The sequence below is a fragment of the Malania oleifera genome, chromosome 3 (genome assembly GCF_029873635.1).
Source record: "Malania oleifera isolate guangnan ecotype guangnan chromosome 3, ASM2987363v1, whole genome shotgun sequence".
NCBI classification, from domain to species: Eukaryota; Viridiplantae; Streptophyta; class Magnoliopsida; order Santalales; family Ximeniaceae; genus Malania; species Malania oleifera.
Window position 1 is genome coordinate 117,034,519 of NC_080419.1, and position 21,388 is coordinate 117,055,906.

Genomic DNA, 21,388 nt, shown 5'->3' on the forward strand with positions numbered 1-21,388 from the left:
TGTCTTGATAAATGTTGTCTGATTAAAGATATTATAGTCAAGGCTGTCACCGACATTGTTATGATGCCAGAATCTAAATTTGAAATGGTCGATGGTTTTCTTGTTAGGAGCATCTAGGATTATAGATTTAAAGATTGGGTGTGGTTAGGTCTATTGGTTCCTTGGGGGGCATAGTTATTGTTTGGGATACCAGATTTTATTGTAAATTGGATGTTCACACTTGTTTTTTTTCTGTGTCAATTTACTTAGAAGCTCATAGGTAAGGGTCTGTGGTGATTTACCTCGGTTTATGGTTCCAATGATTCTCGACCGAGAAGTATTTTTTGGGATGAGTTTGCTGCAGTTCATGGCATGTTTTCCCCTAGTTTATGTTTTTAGGAGGCTCCAGAATTACTTCAAGCATGAGGATTTTTGATATATTTATTAGGGATTGTGATTGTTCTTTCAAATGCTCATATTACCTGGTTTGTTGTTGGCTCTATATTTGTAGCTAGTAGGATCGATAGGTTCCTCTTTACTACTGACTAGGAAGATGCTTTTCCTACTCTTACTCAAGTACTCCCTTCAGTGTTTTCTGAAAATTGTTCCTCTATTCTTGAATCTAATCCTGTTAAATGGGTCTCAATTCCGTTTCATTATGAAAACATGTGGCTTACTTGTACCGTTTTTTGGAAAATTGAATTATTTGAAAGAGATTGAAAATTTGGAACATTGAGAACTTTGGTGATGTTAGATCTAGAAAAAATTATTCTTAAGGAATTGGGGGCGATTGATAGGCTAATTGAGGAGGATTTCATTTCTGAAGACATTGCTGGAATACATCTCTAGTTGTCCAATGAGTTTGAGCAGCTTGTTTTAAGGGAAGAGATGAGGGGGGAGGCAACAATATAGGCTGAATTGAGTTAGGAGTGGGGATTTTAATTCTTGACTTTTCCACAGGATGACTGATGGCAGGAAAATAAAAAATCTTATTAAAGAGCTTGAGGATGATAGAGGAAAGGTTATTAGGGATTCAAATCATATTGCGGGGTTGATTACTGCTTTCTATGGAAATCTCTTTTCAGTGGAGGATAAGGGGAGAGTTATGGTTGAGGGGCTGGATTTGTGTCTTATGCTGATAAAGCAGCCTAGCTAGAGAGACCCTTTGAGGAAGAAGAGATTAAATTTTTCGGTTTTTGAAATGCAAAGAGAAAAGGCCCTAGGGCTGGATGGTTTTACTATGTCTTTCTTTTATGATTGTTGGGATATTTTGAAGGGAGACCTTTTTAAAGTTTTTTGTGAATTTTTTTGATAGTGGGGTAGGAAGGAGCATAAATTCTACTTTTATTACCCTAGTGCCTAAAAAGGATTGTGCGGTTAAAGTCAACAACTTTAGACCAATTGGCTTAGTCACAAGTGTCCATAAGATTTTGGCTAAGTTGTTATCTAAGAGAGAGATTGGCCACTGTTTTGGAGGGTACTATCTCTCTTAGCTAGAGTGCTTTTATAGGTCATGGATAGATCCTTGATGTTGCATTGATAGCTAGTGAGGTGGTTGAAATGCTCTCCATAGGAAAAAAGGGGTCTAGTGTTGAAACTTGATTTTGAAATAGTCTATGATAGGGTGAATTGGAGTTTCTTTGACAAGGTTATGGATAGAAAAGGTTTCGGTCTTATGTGGAGGAAATGGATTAGAGGGCGCTAGGGCCTGGTTTCATGCATCCAGAGGTTTTAGATAGGGGGATCCCCTCTCCCCTTTTCTCTTTACTATCGTAATTGATGGTTTGAGTAAGATGATTGAGAGAGGACTTGATAATGGGCTGGTAGAGGGGATTAAGTGAGGAAATGAGGAGTGTGTCATTTTGCATCTCCAATTCACAGATGATACTATTCTCTTCCTCATAGATAACATGGTTGCTTCTCTAATTTGCTAACTATCCTTCAGATTTTTGAGAATTCTTTTGGTTTGAAGATTAACTTTTCCAAGAGTGGTGTGGTGGGCCTTGGCATTAATGTTGACCTTTTTGTTAGGTTTTTGGGTTGTGTGGTTTTGAACAAGCCGATTGTCTATTTTAGGTGTTCCCTCAAGTGGTAATCCTAATGCCGATTTTTTATGCGATCTTGTTTTTGAGAGAGTGGCTAGAAGACTGGATAGGTGGAAAGGAGCATTCTTCACCTTAGGGGGTCCAATTACTCTTATCCATGCATGTCTATCTTCCATTCCGTTGTATTGTCTCTCTCTTTTTAGAGTTCTTGAAAGAGTGGTGAGCAAGCTTGAGAAATTAATGAGGGGTTTTCTTGTGGTTGAGTGGGAGGGTCAAAGAGATCATCTTGTACATTGGGAGATTGTATGTAGGTTTAAAAAGGAGGGAGGTTTGGGTTTTGGTAATTTGGTGTCCAAAAAAATTTCTTTGGTGGGGAAATGGTTATGGCACTTTCCTTTAGAATTTAATTCTCTTTGGCATAAGGTGATTTGCAATAAATTTGGTCACTACAAAATGGGTGAGATACTAAAGTTGAGGTTAATATTACTCATGTGAGTCCTTGGAAGTTTGTATCTTAGATTTATGATTATATCTTTCCTAAAATATAGTACATGGTAATGGGGAGCGAATTTGTTTCTGGGAGGACCTTTTAATCAAGGAGATTCCATTGGCTATTGATTTTCCCTACCTTTTTCGAGTCTCTATTCTTCATGATACCCCTATTTCTGATTTTTTTTCTTTTGCAAGTGGATAGTCTCTCTTGGAATTTCCATTTTGGGAGAAATCTCAATGATAGAGATATTGATGTGTTTGCACTTTTAACCAGTTTGCTTGAATCTTTTTGTTAGATTACCACTTTACCGAAAAGCTTAAGCTATTAGGTTGTGGGCCAACAATGTATATCAAGTTTTAACGCTCCCCTGCCAACAACATGTGGAGGGATAAATGCATGATAAATAACACCTATTACGAGGAATATGGTAATTTTTATAACTCCACACAATAAATGCAGCAACAAGATTAGAACCCAAGACCTCCTGGTAAGTGGCTTTGTACCATGTTAGATACCACTTTACCTAAAAGCTAGAGCTATTAGGTTGTGGGCCTACAATGTATATCAAGCTTTAACACTTTTAATGCTCATTTGGGAAATGATAAAAGTGTTTGTAGTTTAGATCCTTTTGGAGATTTCTTTTGTAAATCTTTTTTCCCTTATTTGATGTGCGACCCTTGTGAGGATCCTTTTGGTTTGTACTCTTTGATTTTCGAAGGAGAGTGGCCCACCCCGTCTAGAAAATAAAAGCTTTTATTTGGACCGCAGTTCTTGATAGAATTAATACTAATGATGTGCTTCAGAAGAGAAGGCCAAATAAGGTCCTAACACCTGATGTTTGTGTTCTTTGTTTGAGAAGTGGGGATCACCCTTGTTTCTTCATTGCCCCTCTACTTGGGTTGTTTGGAATAAATTATTTGGTATATGTGGTGAAGATAGGATTTGTCCCTCCACTTTGAAGGCTTTTTGCTATATCACATTTAGAGGTTTTGGAAAAGGGAAGGATGGGAAGGCCTTGCAGCTATGCACTATTATGGCTGTCATTTGGTGTGTTTGATTGGAATCATCCCCTTGGACCAACTACTGATCATTGCCTTGGTAAGCCATTGCCTCACCAATTAGCTAATAGAACACCAAAATTTTCAAAAGGGTGGCCACAACTAATAATTTGGTTTGAGTAGAGTGGTTTATCTTGCGTCACAGTGGGTGTTGGCTAATGGTTGTTTTCATCATGTTTCTCTAGAAGACTTGTAGCGGGACTGGTTGACTCTGCTTCATTGAGTTGGCTTTTAGATTATGATGATCTCCCAGTGTATTTTTTTTTTATTTTTTTTGTTGTACAGGGAGGATTTCTCATGCTCCTCCTTTTTCTTTTCTTTTTTTTACTTTTTTCTTTTGTTGTGCATTCTTACCTCTTCTATCAAATTTCTTTGATTATAAAAAATAATTGGATTTTGTGTTTGGATTTGAACCACGAGGCTGAAGGTAAGCATCTTCTGTTGCAATATTTATACTTAAATGTTGTGTGTATATTTGACCTATTTTTCTTACAAATTGATGTGGAAGATATATTACAATAGCATGCTACGATTTTGCTTCATAATCTTGACATATGTCCCTAGTTAATGGTTTTGAATTTTCATTTGCATTGATATTTGTTGTGGGGCCAAGATCAGTTGTTACAAGATTGGTAGTTTATAAAGCATCGAGTCATTAACAACATGTGCTTGTCATTTCCTTGTGTTTCCTTATGTTGAGCAGGATGTTGGGTGCAAAAAAATTGTGAGGGCATTAGGGTTTATTTCTTTGTGACTTTGGATTGTATGAATTTTAGCGCTGCTCCATTAGTGTGGACAACAATGGAAGAGTCAATAAATGGTTGATTTTGAGTAGTTTGGTGATATCTATGATTCATGTGCAGAAACTCATGCAAAAGTTTTGTAGGCTTTAGATATTATTCTTGTAACGCAAGCAAGTTTGGGGGTCATTTATTTATCTTTTCACTTTCTTGTCTCTAGTTTATCTAATTGATTCATGATTTGTCAATTGTAATGTCTAGAATCTAGATGTTTTTAGCTTTGCTAGGAATTTGTGCAATGAGGTTTGAAGTTCAAAGGGTCTCTATCTCTCTCTCTCTCTCGCGCGCGCGCGCACACATGCTTGTGTGTGCATGTGCATATTTGGGCAGATGCACACTTGCCTAGATGCATCTAAAACTTGAGAAGGAATAGCAATTGGAAATTCTTGAGGGGAATGAGACTTAACTCCTCTTACAGTACTTGAATGTATCTTTCTTATATAATCAATATATCTATGTTAATGGTTGGCTATACAAGAATTACTATTAGTGAAGTCATAGCTTTATTTTATAGTTGCTTTTTGCCTCTTTGAATCTGAATTTATGTTATTATTTATGATATGATTTAGTAGCTAATGGTATTTATTAAAGTTGTTATTCTCATTAGATTGATATTCTTGAGTTGTTGCTTTTGGCCGGTTGCCCTTTGCATGAAACCTCCCTGAAAGACCTAGCAGTGCATTGGGGGTTGTTGGCCTTATTGCAGAGTATTGTATTTTAGGCCAAGGTGTTGTTTCATTGCACAGTTATGTGAGGTTATTTTGGGATTCTTGCATGCGGGGTCATATATGCATGCTGAAATCCCATTTTCCATCAATGATATAGTGGAGATTTCTAGAGGCTCCATGGACGTTATTGCTCAATTGTGTCAATTTTTTGTCATTCTTTTTTTCTTTGGTTAGTCTAAGCACCAAGTTTGTGTTAGAGTTTGTATCTGGGTTGCGGCAAGGATAAGCAGGGTGAAGACAATGTTCAACTAGTTCAATGGAAGGTAACACTAGTGCAACAAAAGGTTCACAGGGGGCTAAAAACGGAAAAATTGGATAAGATGATTGGATTGAACTAGAACATATTATCTTCAATACTATCAAATTAGTTTGGCAAATTCAATCATATTCAGTGTGATGGAATAGAAATGACAAAGGGTCTATGGACAAAACTAGAGAGCTATGATGATGGGCAATACTTGAGAGCAGAGATCTTGTCAACATATGAATTATTACAATCAAATTCCTAGTGAATTGCTCAAAGTCAAATGTGAGGATTGAAGATGAAGAAGAGGCATTGATGCTTTTATCTTCTCATCCTACTTCATTTGAACACTTGGTTAGATGCTGCTTTTTGGGAAGTTCACTAAGGTTTCTAACGAAGTTAGTAGGAAACTCTATAAGGTGGTCCATGAACTAGAAGGATTGGTTGCCAAGGTCAAACATACGAAAGGGAGACCAAAGGAGAAGGATAAGCAGAAGGGCTTGTTAAGGTTTGAATTAAGGGCTGAGAATGTTGAGTGCTTTAAGTGCAGATAGAAGCCACTACAAGTGGAATTGTCCTTAGAAGAAAGGGGAAGAGGAGAAAGATTGATCATCTAGTGCAACAACTGTAGTTACAACTAGTTTACATGATGAAGAACTTATGTTGGTTGCTTCAAATAAAAAATATTTCCACGATTCCTGTATGGATGTAGGGTTCTCTTTTCATTACAATCCATATAAGGAGTGGTTTGATACCTAGTGGGGAATGTGATGGTGGGCCACTAGCTTTTGGGGTTATTTTGTGATTGATGTTGGTATTGTGAAAATTAGAATGTTTGATGGAATTGTCAGAACATAACAAAATGTTAGGCATGGTCAAAATTGAAGAAGATTTTTCTTCCTTTTGTTACTTGAGAAGACCAAACATGGACTTCCAGTAATGCCATGCGGTGGAATTACAAAGGTGTCAAAGAATTCTTTAGTTGTCATCAAGGGTAAACAAATTGGCTATTGTGGGTAGTCCATTGGATATTCACACAATTGACACCACACTTCACCATATGCATGTGGGACTGATGAACGAGCTGGATATGATGAAACTCCACAAAAGGAAATTGTTGAAGGGGTTAAAGGAGTGTAAAGTTGACTTATAGATATTGCATTTTGGGTAAATAGCGTAAGGTGAAGTTCAAGTCATCCTTCCAAAAGAGCAGAGGAATTCTAGATGTTCATATAAATGTAGGGTCTGCTGGGATATCAACAAGTAATGGAGCTAAATACTTTGTTAGGTTCATCAACAAGAACATTAGAAAGCTTTGGGACTACTTCATGAAGGAAAAGTCAGGAATGTTCTCCAAATTCAACTAGTGAAGGTACAAGTTAAGAAACGCAAAAAGTAAGTTACATAAGTGTCTCTAGATATAATGGACTATAGCACAATCCAAATGAGTTTCTAAACTTTTGTAGGTCTAAGAAAATTTTAGACATTTTATAGTTCATAGTACTTCACAACAGAACCGGGTGGCAAAGAGGAGAATGGGATAGCTAAGAGCATGAACTTGCCACGTTTTGTTTTCCCTAAGGAATCTCAACATGTTAAAATCACCCCCTAAAATCCACCTAGGATAACAAAAACCATAACATCAAATAATTCATCCCAAAAATAAGACCTAAGAGTGGGTTTTGAAGGACCATAAACTGATGAGAACCACCATTGACCCCTATTGTTCACTTCTAACAAAATAGACAAAGAGAAAAATGCGATAAGGTTATCTGTTCTAACAATTGAACGAGTATAACACAAAATGAGGATTCCCCCAATTGCCTTCTAAGAAAGAACCTCCCACTCCTTAAAACTACTCTCCTGAATACTACGAATTGCATCATCATCCATGCTCTCAAGTTTAGTTTCTTGGATAAAAACAATATTGGGAGAAATTCCTATTCAAAATATCCCTAATAAGACCCCTTTTTCTCATATCCCCTAATCCCTATATTCCAATTAATGATCTTCATAATTTAACCAGTTCCCACCCTTACCTCTACTCCAATCCCCTCAATAATTCACCAATGTAGCTAACTTATTCAATTCTTTTTGCACCCTCTTGTTCTTCCTTTTATAGGTCTTAGGAGAAATTGCTACTTTCATTTCTTTTCTTCAAGAGTTAAAGAGTTCACCATCTTAGTTCCCATCCCTTTAAGGAGTTTAAAGGGATCCTAGTTCTTTTTCTCATCCCCTAACAAGTTAATGGTCACAACCCCTTCACTACCCCTCACTTATAAGATGTATCCATTTTGCACAAAGAACTAAGAGTAGAAGTTGACAAACAAGGAATGGGTAATATACCTCTTTGGGAAGTGGGACCCCCTTAATTTTTTAAGAAAAGATCATTCTTAGCTTACAACTCTTAACAACTGGAGTGGATTCATTGATGGTTTGAACGGGAAGATAATCAGAGTTAATATGTGGCTTTCTTACCCTTCTTTTTGTGATACGATTGGAACTTGGTGGAAAAAGTGTTTTGTTTAGGGGTGGGAGGATTTAAGCTTATGAGCAAGTTGTCAAATGTAAGCTTAAGAGATGGAATATAGAAGTGTTTAGGAATATGAAGGAGAGAAAAAAACAATATTTTGAAGCAGATAAGTAGTTTGGATAGATCGGAGAAGTGTGGGCTTTTGGGGTAAAGAGGATAGAAAGAAAAGAGTTTGCCTTAATGATGATCTTGAGGTGCTTTTCTTGTCTAAAGAGAGGAGTTGGCGGCAAAAGTTGGGGGTTGATTGGGTTGGAGAGGGGGACTATAATTCTAGGCTCTTTCATGAGTTGGCCAATGGGAGGAGGAGAAAAAGTCTTATTAAGGAGTTAGAGGTAGAGGTAGGGAAGGTAATGAGTGATAATAAATAGTATTGGGACGTGATCATTGATTTTTTTGAAGGTTTGTATATTGACAGTGCAGGAATAGGTTCATAATGGATGGGTTAGATTGGAGTCCAATTGGGGATGACGAAGCTAAGTGGTTAGAGAGACCTTTGATTTGGAGGAAGTTAGAAGTGTTGTGTTCCATATGGATAGGGATAAAGCACCAAGTCCTCTTAACGGTTTTATGATGACTTTCTTTCAAATAGATGGGAAGTGGTGAAACATGACCTTATGAAGTTTTTTCAGGAGGTCCATATAGGAGGAGTGATGTGTAAGAGTATCAACTCTACCTTCACTACTCTCACCCCAAAAAATTTTAGGCCTATAAGTTTGGTTGTTGGTGTTTTTATTAGGTGCTTTCTATGGTTCTTTCGTGGAGGTTGAGAGGTGTTTGGGGGCACAACGTCTTTGACCCAGTTTGCTTTTGGGGAAGAAAGACAAATCGTAGATGCAGTTTTAGAAGCAAATGAGGTGGTAGAGGATGCAAGGAGGAGAGGCAAAAAGGGATTGTTTTTTAAATTGAATTTTGAAAAAGCATATGACATGGTCAATTGTTTTTTTTTTGTGGAGAAAATTATGCAGAAAAAAGGTTTTGGGAATCTATGGAATAAGTGGATAAGAGGGTGTGTCAGCTTTGCTAATGAGGGCTGTTCATGGTTTGGGTATCCAAAATGAACCTGTTTTACCGAACCGAACTGATCCCACCGGTTTGGAGATTTTTTGAATGATTGGATCGGAGATTTTCTGAATCGAAACTGAATCAAATTCTTTGGTTTACCGACAACATGGTTAGTCGATAGTTCGGTTCGAACTGGAAAACCACTGTGCAATGCATTGAAGATTGAGAAATAGAGAGGTGAGGCTAGATCTGCAAATCCTTAAGGTGAAGGGGGACTTGAGGGTGGTCATGGAGAGGTCAAGGTTGTTGGAGCAATTGGCAAGGTGAAGGAGGAGGAGGTGGCGGAAGGGCTCGGCGTCGTCACAGAATCACATGTAGTGGCATTGTGGAGGATGATGGTGGATATTTGAGGCCAGATCTGCAAGTATTTTATGGTGAACTAAAGAGGGACTTGAGGACGATGATGGAGAGGTCGAGGTCATCAGAGTAGTTGGCAAGGCGGAGGAGGAGAAGGTGGCGGAAGGGCTTGGTGCTGTTGCAGGCTGTGGCGTTGTGGAGGGTCAAAACAAAGATTTGAGGGGCTGTTCGATGGATATTTAGAACGAAGGGAGGGTAGCTGTTGTTGGAGTTTGGACGTTGGAGAGTTGAGAATGAAAGAGAAGAAGTAGGAGCTCGGGTTTGAGTGTTTAATATTTTGTTTTCTTCTTTTGAGTTTTGATTTGGTGTGGTTAGACTCACATTATATTTAACTAGACTACCAATAAAATATACCCATGTGTATTGTTTTTTAATTTAGAAAATTATATTGTTATATATTTATATTAATATCGTTATATATTTATATGTATTATATGTAATATTATAAATAAATATGTATACAGCCATACAGGTTTGGTTCGGATAACTTCCAGTTTGGGATCAATACAAACCAAAACCGAACCGATAACCAAAAACTGTAAAAAATTTGAATCAAAGCCGAACCAAACAAATTGGTTAACCGAATTTTCGGTTTGGTTCAGTTCGGTTTTCAAATATTTTTTAACAGCCCTACTGCTAATATGTCAGTGACTGTTGATGGCGGCCCAGGGATTGGTTTAGTGTTTAAGAGGGTTAAGGCAAGGAGACTCTTTATCCCCTTTCTTGTTTACCCTGGTTGTAGATGTTCTTAGTAGGATGATTTCTTGTGCCCTGGACCTAGGGGTTATTAGTGGCTTGTCTATAGGAGGGGGAGGGGATGGAGGTGTCTCATCTTCAGTTTGCAAATGATACTATTATGTTTGAGAATAATGCTATAAAGTTTTGGAATGTTCTAACTTTGCTTAGAATCTTTGAGAAAATATTGGGGCTGAAGATAAATTTGTCCAAGAGTGGTATAGCTGGCATTAATTTGGGTAGTAAGGTGCTTGATTTTTAAGATTTTAGCAGGTTGTGAGTCTTTGGCTTGGCCTTTGTCTATCATGGTCTTCCTTTATGGGGTAACCCTTTATCGAATATTTTTTGGGACTTGATGATTGAGAGAGTGGAGAAAACATTAGAGGGTTGGAAGAGGGCTTGCCTTCTGCTGAGTGGTATAATCACTCAGATTAGTGCCTCCTTAGCTAATATTTCTATTTATTTTCTATCCCTTTTTCAAAATTTCCTCTAAGGTGGCGTGGCAGTTGGAGAAGATTATGAGAGATTTCCAGTGTTTGGGTATTGGTGAGAATAAGAGGGATCATTTAGTTATTTGAGATGTTGTTAAGAGACCTAAGTCGGGCATTTGGGGCTTTGTAATGTGATTTCTAAGAACATATCCTTAATAGGGAAATGGTTATGGCAGTTTCAATTTGAGCATAATTCCCTATGGCACAAGGTAATATAGAGCAAAGACAGAATACATTACAATAGATGCGATTTTAAAGGGAGTGGTAATGCCACGCATGCGAGTCCTTGGAAGTTTGTTCCCAAGTTGCTGGTCTTTTCTTTCCTCTCACACGTTTTAAAGTAGATATTGGGGATAAAATTCAATTCTGGGAGGACATTTGGGTTGGTGAGTCTTTGTTGGAGTTGGTGCCACGTCTGTTTAGACTTTCCACTGTTCACGGTGCACCAATTTTATCTTTTTATTCATTTGAGGGGGGCACTCTTTCTTTGGATTTTCATTTCTTTAGAAGTCTAAACTAAAGAAGGGTTGGTGAGTTAACCCTTTTACTGGGTGTGCTGGATTCTTTTGTGCTGAGTTTGCTGGGGATACAAGGCTTTGGATTGGGGACGCTTCAGGTTCTTTCTCTTTAGTCTTTCATGTCCAATCTCATAAGTCCACTGATCCCAACCCTTTCCTCTTACACAAAGGTGTTAGGAAAGCAAAGATTCCTTTTAAAATCCTTGCCTTCATTTGGATTTTAATTCTTAACAAGATCAGCACAAATGTTATGCTGCGAAAAAGGAGGCCTTACAAAGCCCTTAGTCTATATATTTGTATGCTGTGCAATGACTCTAATGAGACTATTAGTCATTTGTTCATTCACCGTAAGGTAACAAGATGCATGTGGAACAATTCGTTTTAGTACTTTGGTGAGGTTTGGGTGGCTCCAGCTACAAATCAGGATTTTTTGAAGGTGAAGTTTTGGGGTTTTGTGAAGGAGAGAGAGGGCATATTTTGGGACTCTGCTGTTTTTACAATCTTGTGGTTGCTTTGATTGGAATGGAATGCTATTGTTTTTAAAGATCAAAAGACTTCTCCAAGATTCCTTTGGGAGGAATTTATTTTCTTACTTCTTTTTGGGCTTATTCTTTTGGGTTTTTTGGGTGCTTTTTGCTGTCCAATATTCAAAGGGATTGGAGGGCAGCTTTGATGTAATTTGTTTCTTTTGCTCTTTTTTCTTGGGGAATTTTTTTATCCTTATTTTGTTATCTAAAAGAACCAAAAGAAATAAGAAGTAATATAGCACGCCTGCCAGTCACACTATCGGCCTTACAAGGACAATCAACTGAAGCAACCAGCAGCAATAGCGCACAATGAGGCCAGCTATTGGATCCTATGCCAAAGCATCGGGGAGACATCTTTCCTGTGAATATATGTGCATTCCACTCCCAGAAAATCCCCCTAAAACAACAATACCCTCATCTCTACAATGCCAAGCCATCTTGTTAGGAGCCAAGCCTGTTCAGGGGATTATGTTTGTTACATGGCATGGGTAACTATCATGTAAATAATAGTGTATACTTGTTGGTTTTATTCTTTTAGTAGGATAATGCCTTTGTGTAAAATGGAAGTATGACGACTCAGTCAATTTACTGCTTATAGTGCCAAAACTAGAATAGTGTGGAAAGCTCTTTAGGGGGATGGTGAAATTGTTCATCAGTCATTGTCACTAGCTTTTGTAAATGTGTCCAGCCTACTTGCCTCCATCGCTAAACATATGTTGTCTACGGAGGTGTTAATAGTAAATTGCATTGCTTTACAGTTTACCACATGACTTATTTGCTTTCATGATTGCTTACTGCTTCCACTTACTTTGCATTCCATGGTCATGAATGCGTTCTCGTGGTGAAACTGTGGTATACTTTTGGATGACTGGGTAAGAAAGAGTGTTACAACTAGTACTGCATAGCCTTTCACAAGGTGTGAAGTGTTTGATCCGTGACACATCTCTACTCCTCCCAAATTCAGAAGAGAGAGAGCCAAAAGATCCTCCAACGACTCAGGACATACCAAATTCTCTCCAAGAAAAACTAAATAAATTATTATACACCCTCCAAGAATAAAAAGCAATGAAGAAACAAGAAAGAAACAGATTCTAAACTGTTAGAACATAAACCACATACATTTGGAGATAAAGCCTTAAAAGACAATCCTATTCTTCAATAAATTGTTGGTGTTAACTCTATTAAGAACTGCTAACCAAATAAAAGCCTTGATATTAGAGGCAACTTTGGGCTTCCAAATATAGAGTGGGAAAGAGATATTTTTACGAGTTAAACGCTCAAAAATGATTTGCAAGAATGTTAAAAATCAAGGACTTCTGACTGATAATCCATTACAGAAGGAGGACGATTACCCTCCAATAAACATGATAAGGATGGAAGCTCCAACACCTTTCTATCATTAAGAGACATAAGGAAATGAAAGTCCCAATAGAAATCATAGTCAATTGAATAGGAGGAAATAGGTTCACATGGGGCTATATTATTGTAGCCGAGGCTATCTGGACATAGGCACATTCATGAGTGTCACGGGCTAAGCTTGTTCAGGGCATTATGCTTGCCTATGACCGCTTATCTCGTGTGTTTGGGATGGGTTTCCATTATGTAAATACTAGTGTAGGGTTATTTTCTAGTATTTATTTCATTGTAAGCCAAATAAGGCAGTATGACTCCTCGGTCACTTTGATGTTTCCTAGTGCTAGAGTGAGAATGGCCTAGAAAGCTCTTTAGGGGAGGGTGAGTGTTCATCAATCATTGTAAAACTCACTAGCAATTGTCAACGTGCTTAGCCTACTTGCCTCCCTCGCTAAGTACAACATGTCAACGGAGGATTTGTTAATGAATTACGTTTGCTTCAATATTTACTGCTTGGTTGCCACGGCTTTCATGAATTGATTATTATTTCCGCTGCTATCTGATTGAATGTTAATGAAAGTGCTTCGTGGATGAATGTTGGTAAACAATAGGCTGGCTAGTTAAGCAAGAGTGCTTTAGCTAGCGCCGCACGGCCCTTCACAACGGTGTGAAAAAGGCGGACCGTGACATTTGGTATCAGAGCCCAAGTCGGTGACACTTGGTGAGAGCCCAAGGTTGAGTTGCTACGTGAATTCGATTGCCTTCGTTGTTGGGTTTGGAAAGCTTTGGTAAGTGACCATGGCACCAAACAATGCTGAGAGGATCAGCATGCTGGAAGCACAGGTTGAGGAAACAACCAACACTATGGCCGCGGAGGTGGCCCAGATGAGAGAACTTGTTGATGAAGTGAGGGGATCACAAAAACATCAAGCAGGTTTGATAGGCGACATGTCAGAGGACTTTCGCCACACTGTGGAAACTTTGCAAGCCCAGATGGCAGATCTGGATGCAAAGGTAAATGTGATGGTTCTTGCTATGGGGAACTCCAACACTCCGGGAGTTAGCAAGACCAAGGTGCCAGAACCCAGGACGTATGGGGGTGCCCGAGATGCCAAGGAGTTAGAAAACTTCTTGTTTGATGTGGAGCAGTACTTTCGCGTTGTGAGGATGGCCTCAGAACAGGCAAAGGTGGATACTGCAACCATGTACTTGGTTGGTGATGCCAAACTGTGGTGGCGTACCAAGTACAGAGAAATTGAAAATGGAAACTGTGTGATTGATAGTTGGGCAGACTTGAGGAGAGAGCTCAAGGCCCAATTCTTTCCTGAGAATGTTGAATATAATGCAAGGAGAAAACTGAGAGATCTCAAGCATACGGGTTCAATCAGTGAATATGTGAAACAATTTTCTGCTTTAATGTTGGATATTCGGGATATGTCGGAGAAGGACAAGTTGTTCTATTTTCTTGAGGGGATGAAACCGTGGGCAAGAACTGAACTTCATAGGCAAAGGGTTCAAGACTTGTCAACTGCACAAGCAAATGCAGAGCGCTTGATAGACTACGCTGGTGATGAGACCGCTTCGTCCAAACGGTTTGGCGGAGAGGGAAACAGTGGAAAGTCTTTCAAGAATGGCAAACCCAAGAGTGGGGGAGCCGACTCTAAATCATCAACCTCACAGGAAGCTTCGTCGTCTCAACGGTTCAACACACCAAATGGAAAGGGGAAGAGTAAAATTGAGTGTTTCTTGTGTCGAGGTCCTCATAGAGTTTTTGAGTGCCCTCACAAAGCATCACTTAATGCCTTACAGGCTTCCATTGTAGAACAGGCAGTGGAAGACGATGGGGAAGAGGATGATGCCCCGAGGGTGGGTTCAGTGCGGTTAGTGAACGCATTGGAAAAGCAGGCAAAAACACCGAAAGTTACACGAGCAAAAGGGTTAATGTTTGTGGACTTGAGGATAAATGGGAAGAGTACTCGCGCTATGGTGGATACGGGAGCTACTCATAATTTTGTTTCGCAGTTGGAAGCAGGAAGACTCAACTTATCCTTAGAGAAGGATACAGGACGCGTGAAAGCAGTTAACTCTGTAGCCCAACCTACTCTGGGAGTAGCCAAGCAAGTGGTTATAAAGCTTGGACAGTGGGAAGGTCATGCGAATTTCACAGCGGTGCCATTGGATGACTATCTAGTCATTTTAGGAATGGAGTTCCTAATGGGGACGAGGGCAGTGCTGATTCCTTCGGCTGGTTCCCTGTGTCTGATGGGAGATCACTCGTGCATGGTGCAAGTCGTTGCAACGAAAGGAGACAACGGGAAGTCCCTTTCAGCCATACAACTCAATGAAGGATTGGGTCAGGGTGAGCAGACACGTCTAGCCACGGTGGTGGTAGAAAAAGAAGTAGGCCAAGTGCTGGAGCCTACGACCATCCAAGCGGTGTTGGATGAGGATAAGGAGGTGTTGCCGGATAAGCTGCCTCAAAATTTGCCTTCACGACGGACTGTGGAGCAAGAGATCGAGTTGTTATCAGGAGCGAAACCACCTACAAAAGGGCCATGTCGGATTGCGCCTCGAGAGATAGTAGAGTTGGGGAAACAACTTGATGAAGTGGAAGCGGGATGTGTTCGCCCTTCCAAAACACCGTTGGGAGTATCGGTGTTGTTTCAGAGGAAACATGAAGAGCATCTACGGAAGGTGTTCGGCAGGCTGAAGGGAAACAGTCTGAATGTGAAGAAGGAGAATTTCTCTTTCGCTCGGCGGAGCAACAAATTCCTTGGTCAAGTCGTTGAACAAGGTCGTATCCGGAGGGGTATGGAGAAGGTAAGGATGATTCAAGAACGGAAGATCCCCACAACAGTGAAGGAGTTGCGTTCCTTTCTTGGCCTTACTAGTTACTACAGGAAGTTCGTTAAGGGGTATTCGCAGAGAACGACTCCAATGACAGGACTACTGGGGAGGTATTATTGGCTGCACACACGGGATGATGTGGTTGATTATACCAAAACTTGTCTCACTTGCCAACAAGACAAGGGGGAGCGGAAGAAGTATGGTACTTTCATGGCCGCACCAAAGTACTGTTCGGCAGAGGGGACGACACAATTGTTCCTTGTGACTTTTGTGAGATATTGGGGTGTTCCCCAAGTTATTATTTGTGACCAAGATTTAATGTTCACTGACAACTTCTTAACAGAGTTTTTCAAGATATTCAGGTCACACCTTGACATCTCTTCGAGTTATCATCGACAGACAGACGAACAGATGAAGAGATTCAGAGAGCTACTAGATGAGTACTTGCGCCATTGTGTCAATGACAACCAGAAGAGTGGCGTGCAACTACTTGATGTGGCTCCGTTCTGTGGCAATGCCCAAAGGCGCTCAACAACCAACAAGAGCCCTTTTGAGCTTGTTACAAGCCAGCTGCCGCTGTTACCTCACACAGTGGGCGAGCTGCACAGACAAAAGAGTCCCAAGGCGTACATCTTCACCAGCGAAGGGAGAAAGAATGCAGAGTTTGCCCAAGCCTATCTGGAGAAAGCTTCTAAGCAGATGAAGAAGTGGGCAGATCAGCAGAGAAAACCGCAATTTCATGTCAATTGCCTCAAGCCATTCAACGCCAACACCAATGACCTGAGCAGAAGTCAGTCAAACAGCGCAGAGTTGAAGACAGTGCAACCTGACAGACATGATGTTGAAGAGATCCTTGCAGACCGAAAGTTCCTATCCTCAAGGAAGAAGCGGCAGAAGTTCCTAGTGAAGTGGAAGTGCCTTGATGATAAAGAAATCAGCTGGATTTCTGCGGAAGATTTGAAGCCATTCGTGGACAAATTTGAAGTGTACCTATCGCCAAAAGTCTACGAGGACGTCGACCGCATAAGTGGGGGAGAATGTCACGGGCTAAGCTTGTTCAGGGCATTATGCTTGCCTATGACCGCTTATCTCGTGTGTTTGGGATGGGTTTCCATCATGTAAATACTAGTGTAGGGTTATTTTCTAGTATTTATTTCATTGTAAGCCAAATAAGGCAGTATGACTCCTTGGTCACTTTGATGTTTCCTAGTGCTAGAGTGAGAATGGCCTAGAAAGCTCTTTAGGGGAGGGTGAGTGTTCATCAATCATTGTAAAACTCACTAGCAATTGTCAACGTGCTTAGCCTACTTGCCTCCCTCGCTAAGTACAACATGTCAACGGAGGATTTGTTAATGAATTACGTTTGCTTCAATATTTACTGCTTGGTTGCCACGGCTTTCATGAATTGATTATTATTTCCGCTGCTATCTGATTGAATGTTAATGAAAGTGCTTCGTGGATGAATGTTGGTAAACAATAGGCTGGCTAGTTAAGCAAGAGTGCTTTAGCTAGCACCGCACGGCCCTTCACAACGGTGTGAAAAAGGCGGACCGTGACAATGAGCCACGTAATTGCTGCGTTTTTTTTTTTTTTTTCTTTTGGTTTGCTGCATGTATGTGCATAACTTGGGCATATTTCACAACATATTAGTTCATGGATGATAGTTTCTATGATCCTTTTTTCTTACTTCACATGTTATAGTTGCCATAGTTTGACTTTTTTTTTTAGTTTCGTCCCTATTATTGATCCCTATACCTGATATTCCATTTGCTTTTGTATTCCTTTAAGCAAAATTTTGTTGCTGTATTTACAAAATGTCTCTTCTTCATAGGTGGAACATGTGAGAGCTGAGAGGAACTTGCTTGCTGAAGTTGCCAGCCACTGCATTGTGAAGCTCTACTACTCTTTTCAGGATGATGAATACTTATATTTGATTATGGAATATCTACCTGGTGGTGACATGATGACTTTGCTGATGAGAGAGGACACGCTAACTGAAAGTGTAGCAAGATTTTACATTGCTCAAAGTGTCCTGTCCATAGAATCCATTCATAAACACAACTATATTCATAGGTTGGTATTCAGCTGTTGCTGTTTCTGTATGCATCTAAATTGGAAGGACCTGCAGTTTTGGAATATTTTTTTAATAATATTTTGAGTTTTATGTTGTGAGCCTTCCATGTTAATAGATGCTCTTCCTCTTCCCAGAGATATCAAACCTGACAACCTTCTTCTGGACAAAAATGGCCATATGAAGCTCTCAGATTTTGGCCTCTGTAAGCCACTTGATTGCACAACTTTATCTACGTTGAAAGAAAATGAAATTTTGGAGGATGAGAACATGAGGGAACCAATGGATATTGATGGATGCTTCCCTGATGCGGATAATGGAAGTAGTTGGAAAAGTGCTCGTGAACAACTCCAGCATTGGCAGATGAACAGGAGGAAGTTGGTGCGCCAGTTTATTTACAAGCATATTACTTCATGTTTCTTTGAGTGTCTTAGGAATAGTTCTGCAGTGAAAGACACTGTATTTTCTCGTAAATTTTGTGAAAGAGTATCTGTCTTAAAGTAAAAAACATGATTTTCTATATGCCTTTGTGTTGGATGTCTTAGGAGATGAATATAAATGTGCTTGTGCGAATGGGTTAACCCTTTCTCAAGTAAGACTTTTGTTACATTTTGAATCATTAAAGATTAAAAACAAAATTTACAACATTATTTTTTTCACATCTCAAAATTTTAGCATTTGAAAACTTTTTTTAAAATGTCCATTTACAGCCACTATGTGAATTTTAGCACTTGAAAAAGTATTTTTGTATGTCATGATTATTTCCATGCACCAATTTTTTCATATTTTGTTGTGTGTTATCCAAATAGTATGGAGCAAATCTATAATTAAATAGGTGCTGTGTGTACCATGTCGATCCAGTTCTGATCTGCTTATTTATTTATTGGTTTTTTTCTGCCTTTTTTTTGTGGGGGATGAGGGAGAGCTAAACTCACTGCAAGTCTGTTCTAACAGTTGAAATATTTTTGACTACTGATTAACCGTGAAATGTTCAAATAACTGCTCTGATAGCATAGTTGTTAAAAGCAATTCCTGTCATAGTATTGGCATGGCTAATCAGGCTCCGATCCCTACTCATAAGGTTGCCTCATGCAATGCAATCTGCTTGAGGCGCAAGCCTAGGTATCCATGCCTGTGCCTTTGAACCAGGCGCCATGCCTAGAAAAAGGTTCCCCTGGTGCATATTGCTCTCTTCTCAACAGAATCAGTAGCTAATAACTTGTATTCTGTTTCCAGCCTAATGAGTAGCTTGTTTAGATGTATACTTAAATGCTCCCTCTAGGCCTTTACTTAAGATTTTACATGTAAATGAAGAAATAACTGCCTCCCCCCCCCCCCCTCCCCCACGCAAAAAGCAACAGGTAATAAAATAGACAAGAAAAGTTAATGCTCCATTTTGAGAAAAAAATTGAAAATTTTAAGACTATTTGGCTTTATCAATTTCAAGTTCAAAATATCCCCTCAGAGTTCGGTTTTAGAAAATTAGCCTAAAAAGATTAGAAATCAAAATTCTGGCGATATTTATTCTCGAAAGAGCTTCACAAGGTCTTTGGTCACAATTTGGTCTAATATACAGTATTCTCAAACTTGCACAAATTACACATACTAATTTGGTATAGCAATTCTCTAGCTATCTTTCATAAAACTATGAAATTAAGACAAATCAAGTAAGAATTTTTATTTAGAGCTACAACAACAAATTTAATTAATTATTGTCTCCTGCTAGAGCATATAGTAACGTTCTCATGTGCCATCTCTATAGTTTTTTCTTTACAAAGTAAGTATTTGATATTTGAGCATTTTATATACAGTTTTTTAGATAATAAAACAATTCTATTAAAAAAAAAAAACAATAAAATGAGGATAAGAAATCCCCCAAGAAAAAAGCACCTACTTTCCTCAAGTGCTCACCTGTGCCTAGACCCTTCAGTGTGCATTTTGCCTTTTAACAATTATGAGTCTATGAATGACAGTTTCAAGACATGGAACCTTAATCATGACCATTGTATGGCTGTTTGAGCCAGTGTTATGAGCCTAACTTCTCTTATTTGCACTACTATTAAAAGACTCTTCACTCTAATGACTATAATTTCTCCTCGTCTGTTTTTTGAAGGCCTTTTCAACTGTGGGAACTCCAGATTACATTGCTCCTGAAGTACTACTGAAGAAAGGATATGGCATGGAATGTGATTGGTTAGTTTCTAGATTTTGTTTTGGTTTTTTTTGCTTTTAAATTTCCATTGGTTACCCTGTGTTAGCTCTCAATATTTTGAGTACTACTGAAGAAAGGATATGGTATGGAATGTCATTGGTTATTTTCTAGATCTTGTTATGGATTTTTTTCCTATTAAATTTCCTTTTGGTACCTTGTGCCAGCACTCAATATTTTTTAGTGATTTACTTCCCAATGTCAGTTATGGTGCTATTTGCTAGGTTCCATTATTGCAATTAAATCATTGCAGTGTGTTGTAAATGGTGACCTTGAAGAACTGTGGAACATCAAGACATAGAGCTCTGTAGAAGCGAGCAGCAGTTCCTTTTCTATGAGTAATGAATTTCACTTGATAGCTAGTGTATGAACGCCAATTGTTGACTTGTTTATCGTGACAAACTTGTTTTCAGATTGAGAATTTTTAGATGTGTAGTTTTGGTATTATGAGGTTTATAATGATGGGAGGAGGGGTTGTATTATGACAGGATCTTAAGCTGCACTTAATGCAGAAGTTGCAATTAATTGAATTTAAGTTGAAGAGGAGCTGCATGAATTTGGTGGATGAAGGAACAAGAGGCTTTTGAGGAAATTAGGAGGTTCTTTTTTTTGTGCCGTTAGTCAACAACCGTCAACAAATGCAGTGAATGAAATCCAAATTTAAATTTAAATGAAAAATAATGCACCTTTACAAGTAAAGAGGACTAAAAAAGAAAGAAACTGGAGAACTTATTTAGGTCCTGCCACTTGACTTACTTTGCAATAACCCTAGGACTTACCTAATGTTAAAAACCTATGAAATTGCAGAACTTGCACACCTTCATTTAATATCACTGTACTTGTATTAGGACTTGGGAGAGTTAAATACCTAGTTGGTTCCTAAATTATTTAAAATGTCTGCCTTGGTCCTTGAGCAAAAAATTTTCTGTTTGAGTCATCAAGTGTAGACACCCCATTTTGGTCCACATTTTCTCGCACCCATATTTATTTTGGTCCTAGTTTTCAAGCAGACATGCTATGATCCATTCACTTTAAAGGCCCAGACTCAATTTGTATGATCACCCAGACCAATTTTGTTTGATCACAGAAACTCCTTTGGGATTAATTCAACCATTTGAAGCATGGGGACTAAAATATAACAAAAGCAAAAGAATGTGGTTGAAAATACATATACCAAAGTTAAAATTGCAAAAAGGAAAAAATCATGCTAACATGGCTCCTGGGATGCTCAAATGTGTGGCATGGCACTTATCTGAGTGTCATACACATGTTTCGCATTGATCTCTCTCTCTCTCTCTCTCTCTCTCTCTGCACCCACAGAGGCAAATGCCTTAATAT

At 39.0% G+C, this 21,388-nt stretch overlaps 1 protein-coding gene across 1 annotated transcript in view; it reads left to right on the forward strand.

Annotated features, from left to right (window-relative positions):
- LOC131151790 (uncharacterized) overlaps positions 1 to 21,388 on the forward strand; it is a 63,401-nt gene that overhangs the window by 19,052 nt on the left and 22,961 nt on the right. The window contains exons 4-6 of the mRNA XM_058103206.1: positions 17,602 to 17,843; positions 17,979 to 18,222; positions 19,955 to 20,034. Coding sequence (XP_057959189.1) covers positions 17,602 to 17,843; positions 17,979 to 18,222; positions 19,955 to 20,034 — 566 coding nt within the window. The remainder of the gene's footprint in view (positions 1 to 17,601; positions 17,844 to 17,978; positions 18,223 to 19,954; positions 20,035 to 21,388) is intronic.